We start from the raw sequence: 27,582 nt of genomic DNA on the forward strand, positions 1-27,582 counted from the left end.
TGTGTGTGTGGGAGAAATTTCTAATCAGAACACTCTGTCAAAGAAACCTAAACGTTAATGATTTTCTGCTTTATAAAGGCGGTGCTTTTATTAGCAGCAGCGTTTATGAGTTTCTGATAAAACCCCTTTCATCTTTATCTTCATGTCTGCTTCTGAAAAAACACCACTACACACTCAGAGTCCAAAGGTCTGCTCTGAAACACAAGAATCACTGTACATGAATAATAACACACACGTCTTTATTAACCTGACTGCGTATAAATCGGGCATTTTTTCGCCGCTGACAGTAAACGCTAGCCTGATTAGCCGTGTTTGTTATCATGATTCCGAGCTCCCAGCTTTTATAGAGGCTTTGAGGCAGGAATATTTAAGGCGTTACTGTGAGAAAAAAACTGTAAACTGTTTAAACACGCTTTTAGACCTGGCTGTGTGTCATATTAGCAAAATGCTCCATTAGCATCGAAGCCTAATAACATTACTGGTGTGTGAGGTTTTTAAACCCCCCGTCTGTGATTCCTGACTTTCGGAGTCGACAGAATAACGCATTAGCACAAGCTCCTACACCCCATTAGCGCCTAAAGCTAACAGTGTTAGCAGTGCTCCTGTTTGTTCATCCATTAATCAGAGGTTCAAGCAGCTTCAAGGCTGAGAGTTAACACACTTTCTACTGAGTCTACTGAGTTCCTCCTGCTTTCATTTCTCAGCTCAGAACGATCGATAAAAACCCTGAAGAGGATAAAAATGGAGGGTTTTTTTCACTCTGGAAGTAAGCTAGGTGTTTTCCACAAGTTCTTTTTCATTTCTTTAAGCTGCACTGATATGACACCTTGGAGAGAGAGAGAGAGAGAGAGGTTTGCACGAGTGTCACTTTATCTTTGACTGAAGAGCTAAAAAGGTGTGGTCTTTTTATTTATTATTATTATTGTCTTATATTATATTATTCCCTTTTTTTTCTATCACTTTAATTACTACTTTTTAGTTGTTTTATTGGTCAATTTTAATATGATTAATACACATGTACATATTTGTCAAGCCAGTGAAGCACCTTTGAATTTTAAATCTTGAGAGAGAGAGAGAGAGAGAGAGAGAGAAGATACACAGTCAGAGAGACTGTGAGACTGATAGAAAGACACAGACAGATAGTCAGAGACACATAAAGACATACACAGGATAGAAGTGTGAGAGAGAAGGACAGACAGACTGAAAAACAGATGAGACACAGTCAGAGAAACAGATAGATAGATAAACAGAGAGGGGGCAGATAGAGGCAAGGACAGATAAAAACAGACAGACAGAGAGACGCAAAGACAGATGGAGACACAGATAGTCAGAAAGACAGACAAATATACAGACGGAATTAGGATAAAAGTGACAGCAACAGAGATAGATAGATAGACAGACAGAAAGACAGACAGTCTGACAGAGATGAATGGAGAGACAGACAGTCAAACAGAGAGAAAGACAGTAACTAATAGACAGCCTGAGAGAGGAAGGGTGAGAGAATTTTCCTGTTCCTTTTTAACAAACAGATGTTTGAAAGCAGAAGTAAATAAAGTAAAAGCTGAATAAAGAATCACGTAGATTTAATATTCATGGCAGCGTCTCGCTGTTGCTCAGTCGAGTGTTAACATGACTAAAGATTAATGTGGGAATGAGAGAGCAACAGTGAGATAAGGAGAGATGGAGAGAGAGCGCGTGAGAAGGACAGATTTATTCCTCTTTTCCTCTCTGCTTGTTTGATTAGTGAGAGTTTATCAGCTTCGGTCTCCGGCCGGTTTCACCTTCAGCTGTTCCGAGAGAATAAATGAGGTTTTAAACTCGGAGCCGCAGTCCCCGCTAATGTTCCCTCATTGCATTAACCCTAATGTAGTGTATGCAGCTTACTTAACATCACCTTAAATTTCCTTGCAATTCATTTTCCCACTATGTCAAAGGCAGTTTTTTTTTCACTGCATTTGTACAAACAGGATCCAGAAGAACCAAACGTTTAAAAAGATGAACCACAGGAACCAAAGGTTTTTTTTCCCCCGCTCACTTTTATGGCATCCGAAGCGGTTTCCATGACAACAGTCAAAACAAACGCATCAGTATTAAGCGGGAGAAGAGTTCATAATGAAAAGATGAGAAAAAACATGACCAAGAAAGTACACCGATATAAAATTAGAAAGTTTCCGAAGTCAAAAAAATTTAGTCAAAAAAATGATGAAGAACCAGAAATAAAAGCAGCACTGTAATGTTGTTTACAAAGTGGGAAAATTCAACCTGAAAAGAACAACTGTTGCAGCTGAGTGTGCATTTAAGGATGATGATTTGCAACTGGACATGATTTAAGGTTTAACATTTAACTGTTTAAAATGAATCAGAACCAACCCGACGGTTTTGATATTTTTTAAATCAGTGTTCGTCTGGATAACCAATCAGCACTGAGCAGCACTTCTAGTTCAACCCCTAAACACCAGCACGAAATACTTAAAGATTAGTTGTGTTCTTATCCACATTGTACATAAACAGTACTCCTAATCCCTGCCCCCTATTTAAGGAACGTCGGGTAAGTGGACATCCCTCGTCAAAATTCCTGCAACCGATGTGAGAATTCTTCGAAACACTTAATAAAGTCATTTTGACCAGAACGGAGGAATAAGGGTTAACGCTTTCACCGGATCACTCCCTTTGACCTTTCGAGTAACCGTGGTTTTCACTTACATTCACCTCATTGTGATTTCCATCATTTTTTTAACCTTCATCTTTCTCACCTTCTCTTTCTCCCTCCCTGTCGCTTACTTATTCATTCCCTCGTTCCGCTCAGATTGAGCCTAACTACCTGAGTCTCCTGTGTAAAAAAAGCCTCACCCCTCTAACATAATATGCAGTTATAAAGACAGGACTGCACTGTTAGAAAATAATTTAGTATGTAAGGCATGTCTCACTGCCACACACTTACGGTTCTTCAGCAACCCGTTTTAACCCTGAAATCCATGTAAACACCCTTCTGCTGAACAAAACGAACCATTCAGAAAGCTTTAAGTCTTGATTATTTTTCTTTATCTGTCCGTATTGATATCACTCACCTTGGCACTGTCTTTCTTTAGTGGCAGGTTCAAATCCGGCCATGCAGGTGCAGGAACCAACAGGAACCATCCACTCCCCGTCTCCGTTGCAGTAAAGCTTCAGAGGCACGGACAGCTCTACAGCGTTAGGGACACACGTCCCAGGGGCAATCACCAGCGACGTGGCCTCAGCTCCCGTTGCCGTCTCAGGGAAGACAGCGAAGTTGGCAATGGTAGTGGAGCACTTTTTATAAAACACCCGTACGGAGATGAGCGACATGCAAGCTCCCAGGTCCTGAAACGCCAAATAGAATCCACTTTTGGAGAGTGGACCAAAACTGCGGATCTTAGTGTTGACCCGTCCTGACTCCAGTGCAGAGAAGCTCTCGTCTGGAGCGATGGTGTCCACTTTGACATACGGGTTCTCCATCCAGAACGGACTGGTGGAGGTGGCAGAGTCAGAGTCAGACTCATAGTAGAAAAGGTTAAAAGTCTCTTTGCAGGAGCCGGGAATGTTGGGTATGCTATTACAATCCCGCACAGTGAACTTCAACTCCACGTACACGCGCAGCACATCCTTTCGTGGAATAAAGTCAGTGCGCAGCCAGTTGTTCTGGTTTTGTTCACGGATGTTACACACCTGGTACGTTCTGATCGGGTTCATGGCATCATCATAGCCACTTACTTCCTCCCACTGAGGTGCAGACAGAAAGACAGAGAGAGAGAGAGAGAAAGAGAGAGAGAGAGAGAGAGAGTTAATATAAAAAAAAAACATTGCTTGTGTTTGAAACAGTGCCCTCTCCCTGTTCACTACAGACAGCAGTGCATTATGGGTAATACTGGATTCATCAGTTTGAGACAGATACATACGTCCAGATAAATATAGAGACAGACAGATATGTAGACAGACATAGAGATAGACACTTACCCCTGTTTCAGGATGTGAGGTCCATGCCAGCTCTGTTGTGGCCCATTTGCTGTCCATTAATGTTTCTGTAAACAAATAATAGATAAACTATTAATTACTTTGCATAGGTTAGTGATGACTCATTGGTGAAGGCCAAGGTTACTGATCTGAAGGTTCGAGATCACCACACCACCACCCTGCTTCTGAGCAGAGCACCTACACCCCCCCGCCCTCTTGTATATATATATATATATAATGTGTGTGTGTGTGTGTGTGTGTGTGTGTGTGTGTTCTGCATAAGTGGAAAAACAGGAGAATGTTCAGGAGAGAGAATGATGTGTGTGCGTTCTACATTGTTCTCTATTCTGCTATTGTGAACACTTACGCTAGTGAGGCCTAAAAACAGCAAAGTCATGCTAACTATATGTTAGACAAGGAGGCAAAACACATGCACACACACACACATGCACATACACACACCTAAGTGCAACTGACTATATAATATACCGAAACATTTCAATTAAATTCACACATTTTGTTGCCCTAAAAATGATTTTAATGCAATAAAGTCTAAAGTCAGTTACTGGCTAAATCTGGCTGTGTATATGCTGTGTGCTAGTCTATATTTTACTAGAATAAAGCTCAAAACTAATCGTCAGAGCAGCTAAACACTTAATAGTTAATAGTAGTCCAGCCTAAGGTTTTACAGACCTCAAACAAAATAACTTTGATGATGTCATCAAGTGTCAATCTGGATGTCCAAGCAGGATGTGCAGCTAGCGAATATAGGGTCACAGAAACTGCCTGAGCGTACAACTAGCATTTGTAAGGCAGCAAGTAAAAACATCAAACACTGAGTACAAGCGCACGGCTTTAAACTTCCGCTTCCCAGAATTCCTAACTCGGATTAACGTTCCAAATCCATGTGTTTGTGGCATGCAACTAAAACGAGTAGAGTACACGCTCATTATCAATCTGCTTCAGACATTAAAAAGAAAAAAACATGGTGACACGCACACACACACAAACACACACACTCCCACACACACACACACACATGCTCTCTAATCCGATAATGACAGAGCAGACCTAATAACAGAGAGTCATAGTGTCCGACACACACACACACACACACACACACACACACACACACACACATACACACTTTGCTTAAGGTTACAAACCTCTTAAAATATTTCTTTGTTCCAACAACCAACCCTTTTAAAGACACTGTCTGTGTGTGTGTGTGTGTGTGTGTGTGTGTGTAAAAACACCATTATTAAGACTAGAAGAATTTTTACGGACTTAATGACTCGCCTTTAATGGCTGCCTCGGAGGCAGGTGGGATTAGTTCAAGATTTTTATCCAAACGTTTTTACGAGCTTGGTTTTAGTTTCCGTGCCGAACAACAAACAAAAATACACCGAATACCAAAACCAAATGTCATGAGCTAAACATGCTACATCCCCCAACAATAGACAAGAAAGCAGCACAGACTAGAAACAACCGTTGTCAGAAGTCAAATGGCAGCACTGTAAATGCTAAACATTAGACATCCACTCAAACAGGAAACACACTGTATCTAGTCGAAAACCAAATAGTGGTAAAGTAAATACTAAGACGCAAACAGTCACAAAACTCACAATCACACTGAAACATAAAACGGTAAAACAAACCCCACAAACATTTGATTTCAACATCAAGCACTAGAAAGTGTAGGGATTGGATAAACTACCATGTTCACGTTAATACTTTTATGCTGTAAATTGTTAAACACTGAACATCAAACACCAGATTAAACTGCAACCAAACACGAAACACCAAATTGAGCACTAAACTGTAAACAACAACTCATCAAACACCACACATCGAAGACTAAACTGTAACGAAACATAAAACACCAAATCTAACATTAAACTGTAAACAACAACTTCTCAAACACCACACATGAAAGACTAAACTGTAACGAAACATAAAACTTGATCTATTTTAAACACTATTAAAAATCAAATATGAAACACTAAACATTTAACACTTCAAAATTCAAAACATCCACCTATCTGTCAAAAATGCCAAAACTTTCATATAGTTATGCTAAAAATCAAACCACAGTCTTGAATGAAAGCACAGTGTTTAACATCTGACAAAACCGTGACAGCCCATAATACTTTTTGATTGTTTAGCATTTAAAAAATGCATACAGCAGTTACAGCTTACAGTACCCATAATGCACTTTATTGTTTCTATGGAAACATAAAGCTTGCTCTGGGATCTAAACTCTGGAGTCTGTCTCCATGTCCTCACTGTGCTCCATGACAATTAAATTAATGCTCATCATCTTAACTGACATGTACGTGCACACACACATAAACACACACACAAACACGCCCGCTTTATTAAAAGCTGATAACTCCGGCGCTCACTATGACTTCGCCTTCTTATTCTTTGCTTAATTGATTTTTTTCCCCGTCTCTCTGTGCTTTGTTGGGACATTGCAAAGAGACAGAACAACGCCCCAGACACACACACACACACACACACACACACACGCTCAAGCAGTGTTTGGCCACACTACACAGAGATGTGTCAACAGCAGTGAGAGAAGAAAACACTCCATTAAATCTATTAAAGGCCATTAACCTGATTGGACCCTTAGAGCTTTTGTTACTGCTTTTATTGGCCCTGGGGAAAGGGGAGGGGGGAGGGTGGGGTGGGGTTGGCTGAGGGGGTAGTTAAGACAGACATGGGGGGCTTTTGAAATATTTCCTTTGAGAAAACCTGAAACAGAAACAATCCCTTGCTCAAAATCCCATCATCTCAAAAAGGCAGAGACAGGTGTCCATCAAGACTCTGTCTGTCTGTCTGTCTGTCTGTCTCTTATTCTCTTCCTCTCTTTCCCTCTCTTTCGGGTTTCACTCTCCATTTCTCAACATCATCAGTGAATCAACGTGATAAATGGGCAGTGTTTTAAAACTGTCATGTGACCTGCCCATCAAAGAGATGATGATGTAAGGTAAGGCTGTCATACAACCAGCAACTAGAATACACAGAACTGTTACCGTGGCAACCACAGTTACAACTTACACTGCTGTTGTGCCTGGAAAATACTGTTTCCCCCACACACAATTAGTGTGCGCTTGTGTGTTATTATTATTTTTTCCAAAAATAAGTTATTTGTGTGTTTGGTAGCAATTTCTTAATCAAAAAACACAATGTGTTTGTATGTGTGTGTGTGTGTGTGTGTGTGTGTGTGTGTGTGTGTATGCCTTGCATCGCTCTTATTTTCTTTCCTCTGTATTTCATTATTTCTTTTTCCTTTTCTCTCTCTCTCTCTCTCTCTCTCTACTCTAATTACAGAACTCACTGTGTGTGTGTGTGTGTGTGTGTGTGTGTGTGTGTGTGTGTGCATTACTACCAGGAGCCTTGCGGGGGAATGTCTGTGTACCAGGTGTGCTTAAGAATCAGAGTGTATATATGAGTGCGTGTGTTCCATCTTGTTATGGTGCCTGTGTACCATCCGTTTCGGTCACACACACACACACACACACACACACACACACACACACACACACACACACACACAAGAGGATAGGGCACATTGACACTGTGAAATTAGGATCTGGCAAGCTGAACTATTAATGGGCACTTAGGTTAACACACGCGTGCACACACGCATACACACACGCATACACACACACACACACACACGCATACACACACATAGTTAAGTAGTGACATGCAAACCTGACAGTAAGAGTATGATGTCATAAACATTGCTTTATAAAACTGCCTGAACACACAACTGATCACTTATTACAAATTCTCTGTTTTGTATGTGTGTGTGTGTATGCACAAATTTGTTTATTCATTAGTTAATCATCTCTAAAGAATAAAAATGTTCGACATTAAGTGCATTTCTGTTGCATACTTTCAAAGTTTCCCTTTGATTTTTTTTTCACAGTCAGTGAAATTGGACTCCTGCAGTGAGACTGTCTGGCAATCTAATCTGTGTGTGTGTGTGTGTGTGTGTGCGTGTGTGTGTGCGTGTGCGTATGTGTGTGTGATCTCACGTGTTAGCTTAAGTGCTCATTAATAGTTTAGCACCTTGGCTCCTGATTTCGCAGTATCAGTATGTTCTTTCCTCTCAGGGCATGAAGTGTGCGTGTGTGTGTGTGTGTGTGTGTGTGTGTGTGTGTGTTATCACAGTGTGCTAGTGTTAGCGTAACTGCTCATTAATAGTTCAGCACTATTAATGATGAGATGAAGGAATTCCTCACTGATGCAGAATCCTAAATGAAACGTGGCATCAAAGCTTCATTTCCTGTCTGAAATTCTCGCAGTAATTCGCCGTAATGATGAAATCAGAACTTGCTCGTTCACAGTCCGCGTGTGAAGCGGTTACACTGCGGCGCTGTTCTCTGGGGTCGCTCCTCTTCTCATCAGCTGTCATGAACTTAATGACACTAATGTAGCTGATAACCACAGCTTTATATTAATGCACTTATTTTCCTATGTTATGGTTTCTATAGTAACAGCTCATTCACAGGGAGCTGTACGGGAAACACTCCACATGTACAATATGCAGATATTATTATTATTATTATAGCACGAGAGGTATCTAAATCAATCTGGGACTCGTGATGAAAAGGTGTACGTACTGTGATGAGACTCTTAGCTACAGTAAAGCTATTGAATATTGCAAAGATTTTTGGACAATCCCGACCAACATGGCCGGGAACCTGTGCACATGTGCGCGTTCTGCCAGTGGAGCGACTGATACTTGGAAAATCGACTGATAAAATTGGACTTAAGGCGCATCTGTCTTTGGGAACTTAACACACAATCATGCACCAACACCACTTGCACATTACAGGAACCTGGCTAGGAGTTATTGCTACATCTCACATACAGCCTGACCTTAATCCAAGCAATTTCCACATGTTTTGTTCACATTAAAGGAGTTCTGGGAGGCCGGGGTTTTAGACATAAAGAAAGCAGCCCAATCATGGCTCCGCCATACTGAGCAAACTCTCCACCTTGCCAACCCTTAGTGAAACTCTGTGATCATGCATTAGTGTAGTTAGGCAACATACAGAGAAATACAGGTAGTTTTTACTCTTGTAACTGTGTTCTGTTATTCTGCACATTCAGAAGTCCCGGTTTGACTTGAACACCCCCGGTATGATATATACAGCATTTATTTACTTATTATACAAATCATTAATATAGTGAAGATTTTGGTAAGGAGAAATCTATTTCACCTTTATGAAAGGAGTGTCCAGGGTCAGCGCTTGACCACGTTATGACCGAAAACGCAACTCTGGCCATCACACCTTAGCACTGTTGATTAGTTTCCATTATCAGCATTTCCTAAGTGTTTTATTCCTTATGTTTATCTTGATACAACTTCCAGATGTCCCATGACAGGTAACACTGCCATTTATATCTGCAGTATGATCTCAGAAACATATACGTGTGTGTGTGTGTGTGTGTGTATGAGAGAGAGAGAGAGAGAGATGATCTGATTCACAGTGGTTTCGTCACATGACTTTAATTACAGATTACAGACTTGCTGAGCTTCAGCCTCGTGTTTATGAATGGCTTTCACTAAATGACGTGATGTGGGTTTACACACACACACACACACACACACACACACACACACACACATTCTTACAAGCTGTAGTGTGTCATTTAGTGATCACACTCTTAACCCAGGCCTGCCACTGATCTGTGTCGGTATGATCAAGCTCGTAACCAGGATATGAATATTAATATCTTCATTCTAATCTCTCGCTCTCACCCGCTTTCATACGTTCTCTATTTCTTTCGTTCATTTCTCTTTTTTCTTTCTTTCCACATCTTTCCTACATCACTCTTCCTGTCCTCATTTCTCTCTCTCTCTATTGTGGTTCCCTCCAGCCTACCCAGTCTGGCAGGATAAAGAGAAGCCAACATGTATAAATAACTTAAATGCCCCAAAGCTCAGAAACAGTGAGTTAGTGCAGGAGAGCGAGAGCGAGACAGACAGACAGACAGACTGCATGAAGTATGCTGGGGTAAAAAAGGTCATAGTGATATGAATCTCACCATGATGCCAATGTATAATTCACACACACACGCAACACACACACACACACACATGCAAACCACGTGTGCACACACACACACACAGCAGTGGATCCGGTTCTTCACTTCGTAGGAAATATTTACTTATTTACTTTAATATTGAAGCTTACTTAGAATATTCCATTAATATCCTGTGACTCACTGCATGGCGTAAATCTGCCTCAGGTTGAAATTAATTTATCTGTACCTCGGTACATCCATCTAATTATCCACCCATCTATTCATCCATCCAAGCACCCACTCATCCAATCATCCATCCATCCAATCACTCATCCATCAAACCATCTGCCCATCCATCCACACTCCACACACCCACCGACCTGACCTCAACCCCCCCATCCATCCATCCATCCAGTCAAATTCCTATTCATCCTTTCACCTACTGCCCCATCTAATCCTTCATCTGGTCACAGATTTACAGTCAGGGGACGAGTGTATATCAGAGTAACTTGTTCAGCAGCTTCATTCTCACATTAAGGGGGAGGAAAGGAAGAAGGAGTAAAACTGCAGCGAACGCCAATGCATTCTGCTTTTTAAAATCTACATTTCTTCTACAGACTCAACTAAGGGTCGTAACATGAAATCTCCAATCTTAAACTAGGGGAAAAAACTTGGAGAAAGCTTGGAATTTCTCGTCAGGAACTCAGGAAGATCTCCTCAGCAGCTCTCTCTCAGCTTTCTCTCATCATACACACACACACACACACACACACACACACGTTCACCCCGACTTCACACTTCTGAGCCCTGTAACACATGGGGGTTGGGGGATGGATGGGGGGATGACATGAGGACAGGTGGTGTGTGTGCTTTTACAGGAAGTGTTCACACCTACACACCTGAAAGGGAACAAGGCAAAGTAGCAAATGTTGAAACGCTTCTCACCTCCATGTTCTCACTCCTGTGACCTGAGACACCGTCTGCTTGGCCAGACAGGAAGTGCTACGAGACGACATCTCGGCAATAACGCTTCATAACCCACCCAGGTCACACAGACGGTGGTGGAACAGTAGTTAGGAGGTGTGCGTGGTTTTGTGTGTGTGTGTGAACCGAGTCCGAGGTTACAACAAACCATCAGGAGCTCAAGGTGTGAATACAGGCTGATCAGGTAAGGAACCGATGTTTACCTGTCTGTAGATCTACCTCTCTCTCTTTCTCTCTCTCTCTCTCTCACACACACCCACACACACAATGCTTGAGGCCTCACCCTCAGCGACATTCCTCCTGCATGAACCAAACACAGTAATAAAAAATAAAAATAGGTGCATGTGCGTGCATGTGTGTGCGTGCGCGAGTGATGATAGACACATCCTTACTACAGTCCATTTTTTAAGTGTTCCGCTTCCACTTCCTGCATTATTAAAGGGCCGAGATTCAGCCTGCTGGCTTTGTATCACTCTCTCTCTCTCTCTCTCTCACACACACACACACACTATAGGCAGCTTACACAGACTGACTATATGGCGGTGCTATAACACCTCTGTGCTTCTTCACACGCTGCCAGGTGTTCATGTGTGTGTGTGTGTGTGTGTGTGTGTGAGAGAGAGAGAGGACACCTTGGTGAGGGTGTGAAAACTGAAGTGTTGAACATTTGTCAATGTTTCCCAACAATGTGTTTAAACACATACACACACACACACACACACACACACACCCAGCGCATGCACAATAAAGCACAGCTGTCACATATTTAATTATCTAGGCTTTACAAACCTCGGCTCCGTCCCAAACGCTACATTTACCATCTAATTAGAATTCTTATTAGAAAGTTGTCCGTTTTACGGCTTTGTCCCAAATGCTAGAAGACAAAGACCCGGGTCAGGACGCGCTTCCTGTCCCTGTCAGGTTTGATCCGAGAGCTGGTTCCCACACACTGCTGTTTCAATCACACTAATTAGTTAATTAGCTCTCAGTGCTACCGACTTTTTGTCACATGCAGTCTGTGTCCTGTCTCAAACCACATGTTCCTGCTGTCTCGTAAGATGATTTCAATCAAACAGTTGGATTTGTGACACAGCCGTAATCTCCGCCATCGCTGAGCTTCATTTCGAATAAAGCACTCGAGAGTCATTATCCCAGCCGTACTTCCCTTGTTAACGATCTCCAGCTGATTGGTTAGCTCACCTGCTGACTCTCATGACAGCTTGTTAAGGAAAACACACACACATACAGGGATGAATGAGACAAGCTGTGTTCTAATAAACAATCAAGATCAACATTATGACATCATCATAAAGCACCAGACAAACACATTCTTTGTCACGTCTTTGCCTCGTCCAGATCATATATCGTTGAGGGCTGCGTCTCAAACCACACACTGGTGCAGTAATCTGAATGTGTCCAAACAGTCTACGAGTGTCTGTGGTTCGTCTTATTTTGTTTTTCAATTTATATTCCAAGTGTTTGATTAACGCTACCAAGTGCTACACACTGCACAGCATCAACCCATCATGTGTTTACTCGGAGGAGGATAATCGTTATTATTATTCATGTCTGTGCGCGCGTCTATTTTCACTTGTGTCCTGAACGGCAGACGCTGATAAATCAGTGTTATTTAATCGACACACACTTCATTAACCTCACGCTGCGCTTACATGACGACTTGTTAGACGTCGCGCTAAATGACTTCCAGTGCCTCATCAAAAAAATAAAAAAATAAAGTGTGAATGACAGGAATGAGGATTACTTTTGTGTGAAGTGCACTGTGATGTGCCCTAGCTGACTTTCCCATGTTTATTGCCTTGCCTTTTTTTTTTAGCTCTCAGTTCTCTAAAAAAGAAAATAAATGTAGCTAATTTCTGATATTCTGATATAAGAATCGTTGATTCAACTGATAATGTCATAGTGTGACCAATCAGAAGCCCTGATTCACCTGATGATCTCACATTGCAAGTAATCGTCATCCTCAATTCATCATGCACTGTGATGTCATCAGTTAAGGATGCTGATTGGCCGCACTGTGAGATCACCATGTTGAATCGAGGATGCTGATTGGCCAGACTGTTGAATCAAGAATGCTGATTGGTCACACTGTGACATCATCAGTCGAATCAAGGATGCTGATTGGACATCTGTGAGATCATCAGTTGAATCACAGACGCCTATTGATCGGGTTGTGACATCATCAGTTGGAACATCGTCATTTGTTCTCGTCTCATACATATCGCCTTTTTTTCTCTTTCAGTCCCTTCTTTGTTTTAATTGAACCTTTTATTTTTGTAAGCTTTGTGTTTATTTATTAATTTCTATTCACTTAAGCTTTTATTAGACATTGACAGGAAGAGGGGCAGAGAGAGACAGACTGAGAGAGAGAGATAGACAGAAGGACAAACAGACACTGAGACTTACAGACAGCCAGACAGATAGAGAGGGGTGAGGAGGTGTAAGCGGTGTTACTATGTGATAAGCAGAAGGTCAAAGCAATGCAGTAAATCATTTACTGATAAACTAAATAGTGTGTGTGCGTGTGTGTGTGTTGACAGGGGCAACATATACGACTAGAATAGCACAAGTGTCAAAGGACAAAGAGATTCTTAGGTTCTCACAGGAAAGAGAGCCAGTGTGTGTGTGTAAGCGAAGAATAGAATCAGCAGGTAGAGAGATAATGACAGGTCACACTCACACTCACACTCAAGCCATGAAGCTGGTCTGGCAGCTACTGATGTAATTACAGAGGTTTGGGCTTCCACACCCTGACGGTCCACACACACACACACACACACACACACACACACACACACACACGCACACATCAGTTAACCACCATAAAACGTTTCGTGCATTCTAGCAACTTGATCGAGCTTTAATACGGTGAATAAGACATGACGTTGTGGATTTGGGACGGAGCCGAATGCAGTGCAGGCTTCTAACAGAGCGCAGGAAAACCTTCAGAGACTCTGAAGTGCGAAAAAACCACAGAAGGGTGTGAAAGCTGCCATATTGACATGAAAAGACAGCGCAGACAAACAGAGGAGTCGGATAACGCAGCACCAGATGGTGTGTGTGTGTGTGTGTGGGTAATATTCTGCATTATTTTACATGCGGAGTGTCAGATAGACAGCAGATCGTTCTCTCTCCTCTCTTCCCCTCTCTCCCTGTGGGATTAGCGGCTAAGCGCATGGCGATGATACCCGATTCGATTTAGTGCCCCGTCAATCGATGCTGGACGGCCGGGTGGCGTTCCTATCCACATAAACACACTCCGTAGGGGTGGGGGGCGAAGGCCACAAGGGAGCGGAATTCACTTCCGTGGTTAATTAAGCAGGCAGCCTGCCGCTCCCCTTACTTATTCATGAGACCTTGCTTCGATCGGACGCCACTTGGTCGGCTAATTAGTCTGGAGCTGTTGGTCGATCTATACGGCTCGATTTGGGACGGGGCCGCATGAGAACACTGGAGATTTAATCGCCATTTAAAAAATGAAAGTGTGTGTGAGTGTGTGAGTGTGTATATGTGTGTGTGATGGATTAATTTGAACATCTGATTTAAGTAAGGAAGCCCACAATCGACACACGGAGGTTCAATCAGACACAGAAAGTCGAACACGCAGTATTAATTAAAGCGCCAGAATAATTTCTGTTTGGTCTTCTGGTCTTGATCTAGTGTGTAAACCACAGTGATGTGTCCATGGTTACAATACTTAATTTAATAATGAATGACACACAGGTTAACAGTTTAAAAACGTGATTGTCTTCTCTCTCACTGTGATGGGGAAAGTGTCCGTCCCACTGGTTCATCTATCCCTGGGGAAGTAAAGGCTAGCCTGTGTTGTCCGATCTCAAAGAAAAACCAAATGCAATAGAAATCAATGAAAAAAAAGCTAATGCTGGCTATAAATGTTATCAGAACACAAGTGTTTCACAGCTTGTTGCGTAATGAGTAAAGCGTTTAAGGTTGTTGATCCGGCCTCCAAATTCCCCGGATCTAAATCTCAAAGCATGCATCCATTGGATGTGCCGGACCTGCTGCTAACTTCCTGATGCCAGACACTACGGCACACATTCAGAGGTCTGATGGAGTCCATGCCTCGAAGCGTCCTGGCAAAATGGGGCCCTACTGCAACATTAGAATGTGATGGCTGATCGGTATATATTTATATATATATATTTACAGTATATCAATATCCCGAGCGTTAGTTTCTGTTCTCACCGACATTAGAGCTGCAGTAAACAGCCACTAACTCAACAGCCTCTCTCTTTCGTATTGTAACACTAAAACAGCCAAAGCAGAACTGAGACTAAGAGCACTTACAACCTGTCGCTCTAATATTAACCTATTGTTCAGATTAGAGCTGGTGTTGTGTCCAAACATGCTTCCTATCAAAATGTCCTCCGAAGCGGTTCTGTACATGTCAAAACATGCTGGCCAAACCTGGAAGGATAGTGCTGAAGTATCAACTTTGTGTGGTCGGGAAAAAAGTCGCGAAGGGAGATCACCTAAACATTTGGTGAAGTTGCGTAGTACAAAAAAAAAAATCAGGAATAAAAACCATAGCTATGTTTAATAGTGAAATAATATAAATAATAGTGACTCATAGGACTGGAACCAAACAGCTGTGGAGTCATAAGAAAACCCCTTGTTAGTGAGGCTAATCAGAAAAAAAAGGGTTTAAAGGTTGGACTTTGAAGGGATGGAAAAGGGACATGTGGTCTGAAGAGGTCAGATTAATCCTTTTCCAGGGTGCATCAGGGTAAGAAGGGAAGCGCATGAGACGACCCATCATGCATAGTGCACAAGCCTCCAGAGGCAGTGGTATGATCTGGAGGTGCTTCAGTGGGTCAGGTCTAGACTCAACAATGTTATGTGGCAATAAAATAAAGTCATGAACGTACTGAATGACCAGGGTGTCAGATCATGTTTTCCTTCCCTGGCGGCACAGGTATATTCCAGGTCGCACATTGTGAGAAAGTGGTTATGGATGTGTGAGGAATAATTTTCACACAGGAACTGGCCACCTAAAGGGGACTGAATAAGATCGCGCAACTTTTTTTTTTGTTACCCAGTGTATAGTAGCATTTCTATAGGACCGGCTCGCTCACACGGACTCGTACAGCAGACGCTACACGTCCATTTATGCAAATAAATCATTTATTCATTTGTGCTTAAGATTTCTGTAAGGACGTGTTTATTTACAGAAGGCGTTTTCAGTTTCAGATGGGTTTTACTACTAATTTCCAGAGGCAGGGAAAAAAAAATATAAAAAATGCTGGTTAAGGAAATGGCTGCTACGAGCTGAATGAGAACAGGAAAGACCTGTTCTGTGAACAATAAATGTAACTATAACTGTATGACTGTGTAATTCCTACACACACACTCACACAAATAAATAAACAGGCGTAGTAATTTGCTATAATAGAAGTAGAATTAAATACAAAACTATGTGCTGTGCCAGAAAAAGAAAAACGCTTGGTGTGTGTAACAGTAACACTGCTTCAACCCGCATTCCAAACACGTGTTAGTTATCAGAGTGAGGTTTTTTTCACACACTGCGTTTGAGACACAGCCGGTGTGGGACAGAGAAACAGTGTACTGCTGCTAGAACTGGAACATCAGCATTGTTCTGCTAAGACTTGGTGACATGTCAGCTGTCTGAGTCAACCACACACACACACACACACACACACACTCGCTCGCTCACCCACCTATCATGTAGGTGTCAATAAAAAGGCAATAAAAAGTTACATCTTCCTCTCTCTCTCTCTCTCACACACTCGGTGACACACACACACACACACACACTGTCAAATCTTATCAGTAAGCAGCGACAACAAGCTGCTGGGACACAAAAATGAAGGAGAGACAGTGGGAGAGAGAGAGAAAGCGAGACAGAAAGATGAGCATGTGATTGATGAAACTCGTCTGACTGATGCCGATGCCTGTGTGGCTGAGTTCCAAATCGGAGATAGAGAATATGCCCTTCTCTCGGGGACTTCACTAAACTCATTGCAGCATGTCGGCTTCGTCCCAAATCACCAGTCTGTCCTATTGTCCTGCTCTCAGCACCTCACGCTCAGGCTGTCTGTCTCTCGTCTGAGCTGTTCAGCTCCACTGCCCCTTAATAACATACTCTCAGACTGTGTGTGTGTGTGTGTGTGTGTGTGTGAGAGAGAGACAGCGTGACCCTTATACTTTTCCAACAAGACTCCATCACTGTTCACTAATATAACTCCATATAGACTCTATCTCTAAAAGTATGAATTACATTGTGATAGTAATAGAGAGTGTGTGTGTGTGTGTGTGTGTTTATAGATAATACACTCTACTGTTTCACACCTTAAGCCCTTCTGTAATTACCCCTCCTGTGGTGTGCTGTACTTGGTAAAAAAACTGTCTCATTTCCCTGAGTCTCTCCTTAAATTAACACCAAACGATAAACACTGAGGAGGGACACTACAGAGGGAATGAGAGGTCCATACGCACTTAGAGACACACTACAGAGGGAACAAGATGCTCACTAACACCCTGAGACACTACAGAAGTGTCGAGGCGCTTACTAACGCTCAGAGACACTAGAGAGGGACTGAGATGCTCACTAATGCCCAGGGACACTACGGAGGGAACACGGCACGCTTGGAGGCACTACAGAGAGAACGAGACGCTTACTAACGCTCAGAGACACTACAGAGGGAACGAGACACTCTCTAATGCTTAGTGGGGAAAGAGATGCTCACTAACGCATGCGAACACTACAGAGGGAACGAGACATTTACTAACACTCAGAGACACTACAGAGGGAACGAGACACTCTCTAATGCTTAGTGGGGAAAGAGATGCTCACTAACGCACGCGAACACTACAGAGGGAACGAGACATTTACTAACGCCCAGAGACACTACAGAGGTAACAAGAGAGCTAGGAAACAGGGACATGCAGTATAGGAAAATGTGTGTGCGTGTATCTGTGTGGGCATGCACATGTCTGCGAACGTGTGTGTGTGTGTGTGTGTGTGTGTGTAAGAGAGAGAGAACAGCAGGTGATGTTTTATGGCCGTGTGGACGTCCAGTAGCTGTTCTAAGCACTTTTCACACGTGATCAGGTCACTAATCACAACCGACATTCACCCCTCCTCAGCCACAACACTTAATCATTTACTATAGCCTGGAGATATTTGTGTGTGTGTGTGTGTGTGTGTGTGAGAGAGAGAGTATAGGTCAGATTCGGACTTGATTTTATTTTATTTACTGATTTAAAGCTGTGCAATGACTGTATAGATGAGGACAGATGAAAGGGTTTGATTATTAATGAGACAGAGACGCGGGGGAGGTGTGTGTGCATGTGTGTGTGTTCATGGGGGGTCTTTGTTTGGTCTCTGAAACTCCACTGTGGTGTTGAATCTGTTAAGAGTGTGCTGGTCATATGGCAGAAACATGGCAGGACTTCACACATCAGTCTGAGTCTTGTTACAGCTCTGTGTGCGTGTGTGTGTGTGTGTGTGTGTGTGTGTGTGTGTGTGTGTGTGTGTGTGTGTGTGTGAGAGAGAGAGAAAGAGAGAGGGCACCCTTTGAATCTTGAGAGAGAGCAAGTCCACAGGGAGAAAGCCACATGTTCCTGTTCGAGTTCTGTTTCCTCTCAAACGTCACTTTATCGGCTGATCTTTACCCGAGTCAGAGTTAAAGTCTGGGACGATTTATCACTGCATCGCTCCACCGCGATTCCTCCACCTGAAAGAAGCTCAGCAGGAGGAAGTTGAAAGTCTTAACGCTATTTACTGAACTGTTACTTTTGTCTAGGACCCGTGTGTGGTGTCACACAGAGTATAGAAGACCATCCCCACTGTTACCAACACACACCGCTCCAAACCTCCCAGTCACGACCTGACAATACACTGAGACACAATCAGAGAGAGACTGAATGCTCTCCATTCGTCTCAGGTGCCAAGCCACAAGTCTCACTTCCTAAACTTTCCATCTCACGTCCACAAACAACCTATCTACCACTCTTAACTTCCTGGACTCACACCCCTAAACCTAACCTAACAAACTACCTGTCTGACTCCCTGAACCTAGGGTTAGGTTAACCTAACCCAAACCTCCCACCTAACAACCCCAAACCACCCGTCTCACACCCCCAAACCTCCCGTCTCACACCCCCAAGCCACCCGTCTTACACCCCTGAACCACCCATCTCACACTCCAAAACCACCCACCTCATACCACAAAACCAACTGTCTCACACCCCTAAACCACCCGTCTCACACCCCCAAACCTCCCGTCTTACACCGCCAAACCACCCGTCTCACACGCCCAAACCACCCGTCTCACATCGCCAAACCACCCGTCTCACACCCCTAAACCACCCGTCTCACACCCCCAAACCACCCGTCTCACACCCTCAAACCACCCGCCTCATACCACAAAACCACCCGCCTCATACCACAAAACCACCCATCTCACACTCCAAAACCACCCGCCTCATACCACAAAACCAACTGTCTCACACCCCTAAACCACCCGTCTCACACCCCCAAACCTCCCGTCTCACACCGCCAAACCACCCGTCTCACACCCCCAAACCACCCGTCTCACACCCCCAAACCACCCGTCTCACACCCCTAAACCACCCGTCTCACACCCCTAAACCACCCGTCTCACACCCTCAAACCACCCGCCTCATACCACAAAACCACCCGCCTCATACCACAAAACCAACTGTCTCACACCCCTAAACCACCCGTCTCACACCCCCAAACCTCCCGTCTCACACCGCCAAACCACCCGTCTCACACCCCCAAACCTCCCGTCTCACACCGCCAAACCACCCGTCTCACACCCCCAAACCACCCGTCTCACACCCCCAAACCACCCGTCTCACACCCCCAAATCACCCGTCTCACACCCTCAAACCACCCGCCTCATACCACAAAACCACCCGTCTTACACCCCTAAACCTCCCGTCTCACACCCTAATTCGACAAAACCAACAACAAAAAACACTGAAACTCTCCTTGTTGCTGCCTCTCTCTTTCTGTTTGTCTCTCTTGTCGTTATTTCCTATCTGTCGTTATTTCCTATCTGTCATTATTTCCTATCTGTCGTTCTTCCCGGGTGGTCTCCCTCTCTCTCTCTCTTCTCACCCCCCTCACTCCCACACATGGACACACACACACATACTTACAGACAGGGATTTTTGCCAGGTCAGAGTGTTAAAAGGCTGAAAAAGGCAAGTTGTATATTCAAATTAGCAACACACACACACACACACACAATTAGCTGAGTTGCTTATTTTTAACACACAGTTCTCACACATGAAGCGCTGAACTGAAGCAACACACAAATGTCATCAAAACAGGGCCAGCCAATCGCACGATGTCACACGGCTGTGTCCTAAACCGCCACATTACTTCTGTGCTCAGTCGTGTGTATCGTGACACACTAGCAGCGTCTTAATCAAGGTATGTTAACTAGCTCTCTCTGGGGCTGTGTCCCAAATAACCAGCTAATCTACTAAACAGAGACTCAGATCAGCACTTCAGCGCTGTAGCCTACCTTTCTAATACACTAGTATAGCCAGTTAGTATGCAGTCCATGCAAACGCTAAACCACTCACTGCTGCTCCCCTTAGCACTGGGCTGGAAAAGCAGCAGTCTAAAATTGTGTGTGTGTGTGTGTGTGTGTGTGTGTGTGGTCAGAGGTCACATGACTGGGTCTCGTAGCCCCTATATGGCTGACTGCACTCTGCGGACATCTGTTCAACATGCACACACTTGGGCACACACACACACACACAAAATTGCGTGATGTTATCAGTTTTATTCACAGTATGGGCCTGTGTTAAAATGAAGCGTAAACCTCTCTCTCTCTCTCAGTGCTGATGTTTAATTAGAGCAGTAAACTGCGAGTGATGTGTCTGCACTCGTTTATTATCCGGCAGTAAAAGTGAAGAGATCATATCATCTGTTTACAGAGAGTTTACAGAGAAAGTGTGTGTGTGTGTGTATTGTAAAACCTATAATAATAAATGTATCATAGTTAAGTTTAATATTTTAATAAGGAAAATGAATGCTTTCTGTTGAATGCTTTAATAAAGCAAATGAACTTCTTTATGTAAGCGTGCGTGCATTTACTCAAGCGAAACAAAACTGTTTTGTAGAAGTTTTACAAACATCGCTTATTTTTTATAGGTATCTTATGAATATCAGAGGTTTTTGCTTTTATCAGAACTTTTCCAGGATAAGGGAAGAAAAATCTGTGCTGGGATAAGAGGTAAAAACCTGTCCCAGGATAAGAAATAAAATCTGTCCCAGGATAAGGGATAAAATCTTTCCCAGAATAAAAAATAGAATATGTCCCGGGATAAGGAGCAAAATCTGTCCTGGAATAAGGGATAAAATATCTCTTGGAATAAAATATGTCCCAGGATAAAGGATAAAACAAGAAAAAGAGAAAGTAATAAAACCTTTCCAGATAAGGACTAAAACTGTCCCGAGACAAAGGCAGCTAAAAACAGCACTGCAACTTCTGTTATATGTATAAAGGCAATCATATTATTCTATCATTAAATGATTTCATCGCAGAAACATTGAGTCCCGTGATAAAATCCAAAAAAAAAAAAAAAAAGATAAAAGAATTATGGAAATGTGTTAAAATTTTAATAACGTAACCAAAAATATGGACTTTTATCAGATGGCTGACGTCACAACTGCTGTCTAAACCTGAAAGACCTGATCTCGCTGCTTGACATACAGCCTCGGCGCACGGTGTCTCTACAGACACTCAGTGGGGGTAAAGCAGGTTAATCAATAAACTGTAAAAGTTTAAAGAATAGGATGAAATAGACACTCGATAGTTCCTTTACAATAGAAATAAGTATACATTTCATACAAATTACATTCGAATTCATTCTAGTGCATATACACAGAGATTAGAAAAAAAACTATTAAAATATTACTGTATTAGTGTGACTTATAAATAATGAATAAATCTGCAGCCAGTCGCACTTTAAATGTGTGTGTAGCAGAGGCCAAGCTTTTAAAATCCAAACTGTGACATCAGCTAATCTTTATGTCTCTCTCTCCGGAATGCTGACTAAAGACAGGACTGTATCGAAAGTATTGAAGTATAGACAATAGACACGAGAAAACATTTTCATTTACTTGATTTTTTTTTGTCTTTAAAAGCTAAACCAATTTCTTAAATAAATAAGCGATCGATCTAATCAGCTAAAGTCTAATCAGATTGCACAAAATCAGGAAATGACCTTTAATAAGAAATTCAGTATTAAAACGCAGCAGATGGCTCCATGTGAAATGTGATAAGTAAATGGAGCGGCTCATAATTTCGACTCCAGCGTTACTGATAAAGACACAAAATACGTCTGGGCTGGTGTAAAAGGGCTGTAATGTTGTGCACATGCTTTTGTAAATGAGCCGTGTGATGTAAAAGAGTTTGCAGTTTCGGAGGTTAACATAACACGAGCTCAGAGAACGCTAAAAACCAACGCTCTTTTAACTTCAGCACAGACGCGTGAAATATATATACATATATATATATATAGTGTGTGTGTGTGTGTGTGTGTGTGTGTGTGTGAAAATAGCACCTTCTCCTGCGAGAGGCATTCCAAAAATGCTGTTTAAGTAAATAAATGCTGTGTATGATCATAAAATGATATCTCAAAATAGGAATATGTACAAACCTATTAATAAACTTACAGATTATACACCACTGATTAAATCGACATTAGAACTATTTCAACAGTTTTTTATTCTGTGTAACGTGGCTGTAGCGCACACACACACAAATCGATATGAAGATAAATATGAGTATAAATCATGACATTAATGATTTAACGTTTTTAATTGATTTGATACGAATAATAAAACTGAATTTAAACTTAATTTAAAACTTTATACTGTTACTATGTAATTAATTACAGAGTGCTAATCTAATTCAGAATTACTTTATTCCTTTTCATGTTTTGCATATATTTAAATCATAAAGGTACATTTAAAAAAAATTATATTATTGAAATGCTAATTCAATGGTTTTATAACCAGTATGTCTACACCCAGTGTAAAACTCTTCTGAATATGATACAGTATTAATAACATGCTATATGTACACCAGCACAACTTCAACACACACACACACACACACACATATATACAATATATTAGTTGTTCTAATTTCTTTATACTAAAACAATTAAAATATCAAAGTTATATTTATTAACCTGCATTATAAAGCCATTTATAAGTCGATTCACAGCCAAATATAATGATAAAGAAATAAAAATCAGGATCATACACACACACATACACAGAGGCCACCTGAGACGTCTTATCTAGTCTCAAATCTCATTTTAGTACGCATCATTAACTTTCCGATCCGTAAAACTATATAATTGAAACCTGAACTTGTTATTAACAAAGATTTACCTGGAATTATTTAAAACAATAATAATTAGTTCTAAACTTTCTACTCCAGATCGTCAATTATTTTTCACAGGCGTCAGACTGAATCGAAAAGTTTGTGTTCCTCCTCCCAAAATTATAAACTGGCCCTAAGTTTGAGAAACGCACTCGTGAGATAAACTCGACTTTAGAAAAAAATTTGATTCTAAATTAATATTATTATGCATGAAGAACGCATTATTGCGTAGAAAGAGAATCCCTGAAAGTGCATTAAATTGTGATGTGAGTGTGAAATGTGAAATAGGATGTCTGTAAACAGGTCCATGTGTGTGTGCGTGTGAGGAACGGCCTTGGAGTGACGCTCAGAACACGGCACCAAAACTGCACTGCTATCCGCTCTTTATACATACATTGGCTGATTTTAATATTCATAATGCAACCAAGGTCCATGGCGAGTAAATAAGCAAGTGATTAAGTAAGAAAACAGCTGACTTAGGGCTAAGCACTCCAGTGTTTAATCAGATGAAAATGCTCTGATTGGAAAATATGAAAGAAGGATGAATTAATAAATTAACATATTAATGACCGTAATGACAGAGCAGAATGTATGAGTCAGTGCAGAGTGGATCAGTCAGCAATAAACAGAAGCGAATGAGCAGAAAGTGTGTGTCACTGTGTCGAACAGGACGTCTTTAACAACATTAAATAATTAACGTCAATTACACAGGATAATAAATGATAACAACAAAAGCACACGGAGCTCAATCTAAAAGTGTGTGTGTGTGTATTGTAGATTGTGTGTTTGGGACCAAAACCTGTTTTTACCTTCATAGAATTTGAAATAAAAAACTCAGAAAAAGAAACAATTATGTATAAATCTACACTTTACATGATATACACACTATATATATATATATATATATATATATATATATATATTCTACATCTTTTTTATTCTATTCTATTCTATTCTATACGTATTATTCTACACGATATACACACTGTAGTTCTTAAAATAAAAAAAAAGAAATTTCAAGATTTCAAGGACTATTAAATTCCACACACAGGAGTTATTTATCTAATATAAGCTTATTAAACAGAAATCAATCACAAAAAAGAGACATATATCAGCTTGTGGCAGTCGGAAAAAAACAAAAAATGGTGGGAGTATTTTGGGACAGAACCCATAGTTCCCCTTAATCATCATGAAAAGATATGACAAAGTGCAATAAGTGGAATAAAACACATCACAGTGTACGTAACCCTGACTTGTACGGAATGCATTTATCAAATGACTAAATCTAATTCCTACGTTAAAAATACAGGAATAATGATAATCATGCATGATACTAGTTTAACTGTCGAGAAGACTCTGAGCTCGAGATTAAAGAGGAGAAAGTGCGACATATGGAGTGTGTTACCGTGCTCCTCTATCACACTTTACTTTGCCTTAAAAAATAATAAGAAAAAATGGGCTTCGTAAAAAAAAAAAAAAAAAAAATTAATTAATAATTAAATGACATTTGCTTTTATATAGATAAATATTTAAATGTATTTTACACAAGCCTGAAGGAACTGGGACATTTTTAAGAGACACACTGCACTGGAAATGAAAAGTGTGTGACAAGAAGGAGTCTTACACTGTTAGCATCTCGTACTCATGCCGAGAGAAGTATTTACCCAAAAGAAATCGTTTCAGCAGGAATAAATGATAAATAAAAAGAAAGAGTGATGGTGTAAAGGGTGATACACACACTCACACTTATACACTATGTATTTAAAGGTGGTGTATGTATATATATATATATAAAAAGAAAAAGGCCTGGGTGAGGTGGCGTTCAAGGAGGATGTGGGACGGAGAGAAGAAAAAGAAAAAATCTTTCACTTTGTGAGATTTTTCACCTTAAGGACCTTGAACAAGCGCTTCAGTAAAACTCTGGGGGAAAAATATTAAATAGAAATGCTTTGATTTCAAAATAAATCTTTCCACAAGGCTCTCCAAACATACACACACATATACACACACACACACACACACACACAAAATCAAATTGCAAAATGAACTGTCTAGAGTAAATTAGTTCCTTAGAAATTAATGGTAAATACACCCCCCTCCCCTTCTATCTATGTGTGTGTGTGTGTGTGTTTGGAAAGGAGACGCTCATTTCCCCTTCATTACAATTAAAAGATAAGATAAGATGAGGTATGCAAAAAAAAGAAATAGACCTTTGTGTGTGTGTGTGTGTGTGTTTGTGTGTGTGTGTGTGTGTTTGTGTATATGTGTTTGTGTGTGTGTGTGTGTGTGTGTGTGTGTCTGTGCGTGTTTGTGCATAGTTCTGTGTATTCGGTATGTGTTATTGAAACAAATCATTGTTTGTATAACAGTAATGCATAATTTTTAAGTCTTCTACATATAATCAATAAATAAAATAGGCGTGCTTCCAATTAATTCTCACAGATTATATCACACTCACACGCACGCACGCACGCACGCACGCGCACACACGCACTGGCACTAATAAAAAAAGAACAGCGGAATAATACACTAGACACAAAGGAATAATATATATTTATAATTCTATATGTAGTTTTATATATGAAAGTGAAATAGAGTGAGAGTTTTTACCTTCCACGGCGGAAGTCACGCGCAGCAAAAAGCAGCAAAAAATCAGCCAATAATCCATTTCTGAAGTGCGGAGACGCGCAGCGGGGGAACAGCCGAGCCTACAGTCCTGCAGCTTTAGTCCGGGACAAAACCTCCATACACCGGGACAAAAATTAATTAAGGCAAATTTGAAACGATCCTGTAATCCAGAAGTCGCGTGCAGTGGAGTTCTAATGAGTTAAAAAGAGTTCTAAATTTGTTATAACTTTGTTTATAGAGAAAGCAGCGCGAGCGCCCTTCTATTAAATCCCCAAAGTATAAAACCTCGGAACACCAGGCTATGACTCCTGTGCGCGCGCTCTGAAATCTTCCTCGAGCTCTCCTCATTCAATCCATAAGAATCCCGAAGCGCTCTGGCGCGCGAACCTCATCCCGGGAATGATTTCTCCAATGTCCCTGTCGCGTACCTCAGGAGAGACCGGTGAGTGTGTTCATATGTGTGAGAGAGTTATCTCCGTATCCTAGTGTACCGCTCCTGCGGTCCGGCGTGTGTGTGCGCGCGCGACTGGGTCAGGAACGGAATAAGTGCTCGCGCTTTTCACACACACGCTCTCTCTGTGTACAGACGCACGCACGCGCATGCACACACATCATTGCAGAAGTCTCACATACATACACACACAGTCAGTCACACATACAAAAAAATCCCCCGGGCGCGTGAGTAGTGCAGTGCGGTGTGATGCGGGGATCTCTGTGCGCTGCGCGAGCTCATCTGACTGAACTGAACCTCGCGCGAGCCTGACTGAATGAGAGAGAGTGAGAGAGAGAGAGAGAGCTGGCAGTGCCGCTTAAATAGTTGCCAGATCTGTTTCTTTCCCCCCTTTCCTGGTTTCTTCACGCGCTTCAAGAGACTGATCTGTTTTTTGGGGGAAATAAATATTTAGGAAAAAAAGTTTCTTACTGAATGTTTACTTGGTTAATAGGTGTATTTTAAAAATTGTGCTCTGTTTTCAATTTTTCAACTGTTTTCAACGTTTTCAAGCAATCATTCTTACAAGAGAAAACCTCCTCTGAGCAAACGCTTCAGGGAAATCCCGTACAGTATATTAAACCCTCTCACTTTGAGAAAATTTAAGTTTATTTTAGTCCTGATGCAATCTGGCAACCCATCATCTTTGCCTGTCTGTAGTGTCACAGCGCCCCCTAGCGGAAACTACGCTATCGGGTTGCCAGATCATAACACACATAGAAGAGATGTGATTTACGCAATTTTATTTTGCTCTTGCTTTTAAACCTTTATTACAAAACTCTCCTTATTATGCACACAGCATACATTATATAGAACCATTTATATAATTAACATGTAATGCATTCTTTCTTTTGCATTTGTTTTATTTAAATGCGTTTAGGTAACTTTAACTGATATTAAAAAAATCATAATAACTCTGGCAACCCGGATTTTGTGAAGTGCCTCTTTGTTTTCGTGTTTGTGGATTAAAGTGAACTTTTTCCCCTCACGTTGAGGACAGATGTGTTCATACAGAGA

General features: G+C 41.5%; 1 protein-coding gene across 2 annotated transcripts in view; it reads right to left on the reverse strand.

Annotated features, from left to right (window-relative positions):
- LOC128542784 (ephrin type-B receptor 3-like) overlaps positions 1-26,812 on the reverse strand; it is a 40,692-nt gene extending 13,880 nt beyond the window's left edge. For both annotated transcript variants that reach the window (XM_053512817.1, XM_053512816.1), the window contains exons 1-3: positions 26,058-26,812; positions 3,976-4,040; positions 3,069-3,741 (exon numbers count right to left, since the gene is read on the reverse strand). In XM_053512817.1, the coding sequence (XP_053368792.1) occupies positions 3,069-3,741; positions 3,976-4,040; positions 26,058-26,115 (796 nt within the window). In that variant the 5' untranslated portion in view covers positions 26,116-26,812. The remainder of the gene's footprint in view (positions 1-3,068; positions 3,742-3,975; positions 4,041-26,057) is intronic.
- Positions 26,813-27,582: the final 770 nt, after the last annotated feature.

This window comes from Clarias gariepinus, chromosome 15 (assembly GCF_024256425.1).
Source record: "Clarias gariepinus isolate MV-2021 ecotype Netherlands chromosome 15, CGAR_prim_01v2, whole genome shotgun sequence".
NCBI classification, from domain to species: domain Eukaryota; kingdom Metazoa; phylum Chordata; class Actinopteri; order Siluriformes; family Clariidae; genus Clarias; species Clarias gariepinus.